Here is a 7,134-nt window from a genome sequence, read left to right on the forward strand (position 1 = left end):
GCAACCTAAAGTTATAAAACACAGTCCAGCAGAATACGAACACATTTGGGTGCGTTTAGGTAAGACACCGCTACTGTAGCGCTACACGAATGCGTATCAGCCATTTTGGCTGCGTTCAGCAGACCAAGCCGCTCAGTAGCAGTTGAACGTGATTGGCTCTTACTTTTAGAACCAACCAATCAACGCAGAGTGTTGATAAGACAAACTGAACAGTTGTGTCTGCTGAACGCGGCTATTGGCTGTTCATGGTAGCGCTACCGGTTTGTGTAGCGCTACGGTAGCGGTGTCTTATCTAAACGCACACATTGATGACGGAAGTAACGGGCGCGAACGAAAGTATTTCAAAAGACCGTTACATTCGATATTGCATTGTTGACGATTCTTCATTGTTCTGATTTTCTCCTGCTGGAATAAACGAACTTCTCAAGTCTTCTACGCTTGCTTTGTATTTTAAAAGTGCTATCTAATAAACTACGTTAAGGCTGCGGTCCACTTGACGAGCCTAAGTGTTACTTGAAAGTCTTATTAAGTGTTATTTCAATTTCGATTGTTCTAATATGTACGTACACAATAGTCAGATTTTACGATAATGTGCATTATATATTACTACGTTTACACGAGCGTTACTTTTGTAGTAACTTACGATAATTCCTTCGCGTAAACGGGATTTTTCTTCGCGAAAACAGGATTTTGTAGTAACTTAATTGCGATAAATTAATCCGCGTAAACGAGTGAAATATCGTAAGTTACTACAGAAGTAACGCTCGCGTAAACGTAGTATATTCCCACTACACAGCACAGGATATCCTGAGGGACATTTGTGCATCCGCTGGATATCCACCGGATATCGAATATCCACTGGATATCCACCGGTTATTGAGATATCCTAATTTGTCTGTAGGACGTCCCTCAGATAAAGTGTGCTGTGTGGGTTATGTGTGCTCCATTAACCAGGTTTATGCCACTAAAAATTGTATTACACAAGCCAGATACAGGGATGGATGTTATTATCCCGCAACCAAGGCTACGATGGACAGGCGACGAAAAAAAAGCAGTGCTTCAAGCGTTTGCGCAACACATGGCAAATCATACATTGCCGTCTCTAAGAGAAATTCAGGAGACGAAGATAAACTATCCCTGTCTTGCAAATTGTACATCGCCGCAAATTAAGACGTGGTTGCATTATAAGCAAAAATCTATGAAACGTACGTAGTAAGTAATTCTTTTATCTGTTGCCAATCCATGGCTATAAGACTTTCAATAATTCAAGTTTATTTTTTTTGTTCCATATTAATAACTAGTAATTATTTTTAAAAATATTTATATATTATTTACATTTTCAATATAATTTTTCATTATATTTATGCCAAGCATAGATACAAATGTCTTAATATTTAAAAGTAAATAAATACAATAAAATGTGATCATTGTTTCCAAAAAGAAATTAATACCGTTAAATATAGAATGAGTGTTCAACTATAGCATCAATAAAAATATTCTTACGTTAAACTTTAGTACAAATAGTATAGTACTTTCATGATTATTAAATTATATAATATCTTGTGTTCTAGGATCTCCTTATGGAAAAACAAAAAGGCTGCGATGGACAGACGACGAAAAAGAAGCAGTGCTTCAAGCGTTTGCGCAAAACATGGCAAATCATACATTGCCGTCTCTAAAAGAAATTCAGGAGACGAGGAAAAACTATCCTTGTCTTGCAAATCGTACATCGCCGCAAATTAAGACGTGGTTGCATTATAAGCAAAAATCTTTGCCAAAATTATAAAAACACGATATTATTTTGGTTTTACCATTTGCGAAAAAAATATTTTATAGTATCTGCTTCACTTTATTTAAGGAAGATTACATGTAGCAACATGTCATTAAGTTACTCCCATCAATTTGTTTTAATATTTTTTTTCTTGCTAAAAAGTTTGATTTCTAGCATCAGCATGTAGCGTTCTCATACAATTGGCCAAAAAGTAAGATTTGCAAGGAATACATATGCGTAAGGAACATTTGCTATTTTTTTCGATAGTCGCGTCAAACGGCTTGCTTTCCCGTACGTTTAGGCATTGTTTTATGGTTGTTTATGTCAAGGGAAAAGGATAGTTTTCCCTCGACAATAAACAACCAGAAAACGATGTCTAAACGTACGGAAAAGCAAACCAATTTTATAAGTGTTCTAAATAGCAATAGCAAGAATTCAATTAAGCCGCGGTGACTACAATTATCTCATATTACATTATCTTATGCATTATATTACTTACTAGAACTGAGATTATTGTGTATTTTTTTTCAGTATCATCATTTTTGTTATGTATACAATATATGTATCTTTTGCTTTTTATGACACATAAAATCTCGATTGTGAAACATTTTCGTTTACATATAAATTTACATCTAAAAATAAAAATTTATACTCTATACTCTGTTATATACTATTTCTAATATATTTTATATTAATAGAAATACATCTAAAAGTAAGTGTATTCTCGCTATACGTGTTACATGTGTAGACACATAAATGTATCTTTGACAACTATAGTTAGGAATTAGATTGTACATTAATATGTACAAGAAAAAACTTATCTTCTTGATGTTTCTCATTAGTTTTTATTAATTATATATTACACCGTCTTTTTTCTTTTCGTATTTACACAATAAAAATAGATTAATTAAGCGTGCGTCGAATTTGTTGAGACAATGGAAATACAAAGACAATATACCGTTGAAGAAGAGATTGCACGTATTAGTCAAGTGTGTTATGGAATACGTTGTAAGTAATTCCAAAAAAATGTTATGTTTCATATAGTCGGTCGACGTATAGCGTGCCGTATTCTTTTATAGTGTAAGGACGGTTGGCAGCCTATGTTAATGTTTATGGAGAAGCCTTCCAAAAAATTATATCCGGACTACTATCAAGTGATAGCGGAACCCATAGATATGCTGGCGATCGAAGCTAATATTAAAGCGGAGAAATATCAAAGCGAAAACGAATTGATACTAGCTTTTAAGGTGCTTATCATCTTGTCTTATCAATTACAATAAATTGCGATAGATATTTAGTTTATCCCTTGTCTTTTAGTTGATGTTTAATAATTGCCGTCAATATAACGAGGAAGGTTCATTGATATATAAAGACGCTAATACATTGGAGAAAGTTTTAATGGATAAGGTAAAAGAATTAAGACTTTTGCCGGATAATCCTAGATCCAAATTCACCGCATCGACCCCAACCAGAAACGTCGGGTATATCGTAATTCATATGAAGGATGTAACAGTGCTCGTTTGTTTTAACCTTTTCTCTACCTCTCTCTTTTTCTCCCGTTCTCTATGTTCAGGAGACCGAAAAAAGTAATACCGGTTCATCTGCAAAAATTACGAACTCTGTATGATACTATAAAAAACTACCACGATGCAAAAGGGAGGGAGTTATCTCTAATTTTCATGAAATTACCAAATAAAAATGAATATCCGGATTATTACGAGGTGATAAAGCAGCCTATACATATGGAGAAGATAGCTTCGACCTTGAAGAATAACGGATACGACAACTTGGACGAGTTAGTGTCCAATTTTATATTAATGTTTGACAACGCTTGCAAGTATAACGAGCCGGACTCGTAAATATACAAGGTTTGTATAGCAAGGGTTCCTTATTTTATAAACGTTATGTAAATATATTATCTCATTTGCTGAAAACCTTACATATATCAATTTTTATTAATATTATTGAATTAATAAAAATACTTTGAGATTTTGATGCAAGACTAAATAACTTGCAGTTGGTTAAAGGTTGACAATACGCAACTAATTAGTGTTTGCACGTTAATTTTCAGTTGCGAAGTTTAATTACCTTTAGAGCATTTTTACATTGAAAGATATTTCTATGTAACGCCGGACGTTTGAAGATAAGATCCCATTCTCGACCTATGATGGATACAAGAGCAATTAACAACATACAATTCTAATTAAAATCATGGTTTCTGACAAATATTTTCCAAATATTGTTTAGAAAATTAAACGGTATTAAGCCTGAGATCTTTTAGCAATATTTAATTTGCGAAAAACTGACTCTCAATTACTACGTTTACGCGAGCGTTACTTCTGTAGTAACTTACGATAATTCACCCGTTTACGCGGAGTAAATTATCGTAAGTTACTACAAAATCCCGTTTACGCGAAGGAAAATCCCGTTTACGCGAAGGAATTATCGTAAGTTACTACAGAAGTAACGCTCGCGTAAACGTAGTAAATATATCTCGGAATATTTATCTTTTTCATTATTTTAACAATTATACTGTTTCTTTTAGAATAGAAAGGTAAAATTGTTGATAATTTCTCAGCCGATAGTAATAACAGAGAAAATCGAGAAAATTTAAAACTATATTTCCAGAGATTTTAGTTTAAAATTCGAATACAAAATACAGATTCTTGAATCGAGGTGGAACACTGGCGGATGGAGGGTTCATAAGGCCTGTTCGTTTTCGCTGCACTTCTGAACTAGTGCAATAAGTTAGAATGGAACAAATATAATTTTATTTCATTTTAACATATTGCACTAGTGCAAAAATGCAGCAAAAACGAACGGGCCTATTGCTTCAATTGAAATTTCGCGGCAATTAAAGATGGAAAACCCAATCTGTTTACAGTTCGGAGTTTGAAGGTTACGTGAGGCTTCCTCGGCCGTCCCTTTATTTCATCCCGTCGTGCGAGGCTTTTTTATTCGAACGATGCGTAGCCTACGCTCGTGAGACGCGTGGCACGTGATACTGTATAAAATTTTCAAATTTTCAACAATTGTACATATAATTTATCGATCACGCGCGATGATATTTATACATTTTAACCTTGTTAGCGATTAGCGCTTTTTATCGCGATTTTCCAAGCCTTTCGCACGGCGTGCTTCCAAAATCATTGACTTTAATCGCGTGCGCGCCCAAGTTTCGAGGATGTTCGTGGAAGTCGAGGAGAACGAGTTAGACAGTAACGCGACGCAAAACCCGTTGAGAGTGCGGTCGTGTTTTGTACGCCTGTTGAGAGACAAGGAATTGGATAAGCACATAAAAAGATGCAAAAAGAGCGAGACAGAAGTAAACACACAAATATAATTTTATCCGTATCTTTTTCAATTGTCCTTTTGCTATATATAAAACTTTGTCAGAGTGCGGCTGCGGGTACAGGTATCGCAGTGAGTAACAATGTATAACCAACGTTTTCAGGACGCCTTGATACTTCAAAGATTAGTGCTGCAAAGTAAACTGCAACTGAGCGGGGATGAGGAGAGTACCTGACGTGTTGGTTGCCATCCAAGAGATCCTGGCGACGATATTTAACGCGCTTTACAATCATCAGGATGAGGAGGGAAGTACCCCGATTCTATGGTGGAGCTGCTAGAGCACAATATTGTCAACGGCAAAAAGTACGGATGCGCTTTGCATATCTTTCAAATCTTTTTATTGAGATGATTATTCTGCTATTTATTCAAGTTCAAAAATGGTATTTAGGTACAAAACAAATATTTTTTTAAATGTTAAAAAAACGGTACGAGGGCTGTCGTTAGATCTAATTAAGAGGAGATTAGATCGAGGAGTTTACAAAAGGCTGGATTGATTTCAAGAAGATGTTTTCACGTGCTTGGAGAGAGCACGGCGGTTATCACGCACATACTCGTAACCCGGAGGTCTCCGTGGTCAATTTTATCAATGCGTATGTTAATCTTAAGAGACAAATAATAAATAATAATTTATAATAACTTTTTTAGTACATAAAACTACTTTTTGAAAATTTTTGTTAAGTAAAACAGGGATTTTTTACAATTATATAAAATATTGTCCAAAATTTTCAATCAATACAAAAGATTCAATAACGAAATGTGCTTCAATTAATTAAAATTTGAAACTTTTAAGTCTTGCATAGATATGTACGGCATTCACAGCCTAATAGTTAACAGGGGAGGTTTATCTTTTTATTAGATAAGATTCATTGAACATCTTAAACATATATTAAACGTTCTTTCTCAATATATTAAATTCTGATAAAAATATTTAGGATGTGGACGGCAATGTTTCTGATTCATGGGAAGGAGTAAGAGTAAAATGTCTGTGGTGTCGCAGCGATGGAAGAACTGTTCTAGCAGCTGATACACGATACACACCATAGAATTCGCAGCTATACTTTCGACGACTTTGGCGATACTACTATGTACGATTTAAAATAACTAATTTAACGTATACTATCTCGATTGTCTTATTAAACAAAACTTTTGATGAAATATTTCCACACTGTTACATATTACAAGAGGATCATCTTATGTCATTTAGGGTAAACAAAGCAGATTGACTCGAATTACTTAATGTGGCAAATCAAAGTGTGCATCTTTGGGATTTAGAAGACAAATAACTTGTAAGTCATTTTCAAGGTGTTACTCAAGAACATTTTACTATCCATAGCTGTTTTGGAGGAGTTAATCAAGATTTTATTGCCTCTGGCAGTGAAGGTTTGTCATACATAAAAATAAAATGTATTTTTATACATTGTATCACTGTATATTTTACTAGTTTCATTTAAAAAAGCAATATGATTTTATGATGCGCATGGATTAATACGCATATGATTAATAATGACTAATAATTGTTTTCTTCCTATTTCATTACAGACAATAAAGTGTATGTATGGTATACCAAAAGAGAACTGCCTGTAGCGACTCTTACAGGACATAGTAGACCAGTCAATTGTGTTTCGTGGAATCCTGTTAACCATCAAATGATGGCTTCTGTGTCGGATGATTTTACAGTGAGGATATGGGGCCCAAGATCATTTTCTTCAGATGGAGAAAATGATAAGACAGGTAAGTTTTTGCACAGCAAAATCTTCCAGGATGTATTTTTGTCCGTAGTTTTAAAGAATTGCTTTAATTTATCGTGTTAATGTCACAATCTCTCGCATTCCTCTTTTCATGTATTTATTACTTCTTTCAGTTTCGCTCAAGACCAACTCTTCAAATAGCAGCGGCTGGCACGAGATGGTATCGTAGCGAACTACAGGGAATATTTAGTAGACCCGTCAATTGTGTGCTGTGTTTCGTGGAATTCTGTTACCATCAAATGATGTTCTGTGTCGGATGATTTT

General features: G+C 34.6%; 1 protein-coding gene across 4 annotated transcripts; it reads left to right on the forward strand.

The window, feature by feature from the left end:
* Positions 1–337: 337 nt before the first annotated feature.
* LOC143898003 (protein polybromo-1-like) lies at positions 338–7,049 on the forward strand. 4 transcript variants are annotated; one of them, XR_013257075.1, is made up of 7 exons: positions 338–1,205; positions 1,572–2,779; positions 2,851–3,018; positions 3,089–3,252; positions 3,345–3,639; positions 4,656–5,096; positions 5,226–5,429. XR_013257075.1 is itself a non-coding variant. In XM_077407006.1 (6 exons), the coding sequence occupies exons 2-5, from the start codon at positions 2,768–2,770 to the stop codon at positions 3,628–3,630; spliced, it is 630 nt and encodes a 209-aa protein (XP_077263132.1). In that variant the 5' UTR covers positions 338–1,205; positions 1,572–2,767; the 3' UTR covers positions 3,631–3,639; positions 5,226–5,409. The 4 variants fall into 4 exon arrangements, 1 of the variants encoding a protein (XP_077263132.1); XR_013257074.1 differs by having other exon boundaries at positions 338–1,212; positions 5,226–5,409; XR_013257076.1 differs by lacking the exons at positions 2,851–3,018; positions 3,089–3,252; positions 3,345–3,639; positions 4,656–5,096; positions 5,226–5,429 and adding exons at positions 6,055–6,207; positions 6,327–6,502; positions 6,662–6,853; positions 6,984–7,049.
* The last annotated feature ends 85 nt before the right edge of the window (positions 7,050–7,134 follow it).

Source organism: Temnothorax americanus, unplaced genomic scaffold (assembly GCF_048541705.1).
Source record: "Temnothorax americanus isolate GAGA-0224 unplaced genomic scaffold, ASM4854170v1 Scaffold218, whole genome shotgun sequence".
Classification (NCBI taxonomy): domain Eukaryota; kingdom Metazoa; phylum Arthropoda; class Insecta; order Hymenoptera; family Formicidae; genus Temnothorax; species Temnothorax americanus.

Bases quoted from the DNA above. Each gene is read 5' to 3' on its own strand.
- LOC143898003 (XM_077407006.1), top strand. The intron at 3,019-3,088 runs GTGCTTATCATC...CTTGTCTTTTAG, and splicing joins AATTGATACTAGCTTTTAAG to TTGATGTTTAATAATTGCCG. The intron at 3,253-3,344 runs GTATATCGTAAT...CTCTATGTTCAG, and splicing joins ACCCCAACCAGAAACGTCGG to GAGACCGAAAAAAGTAATAC.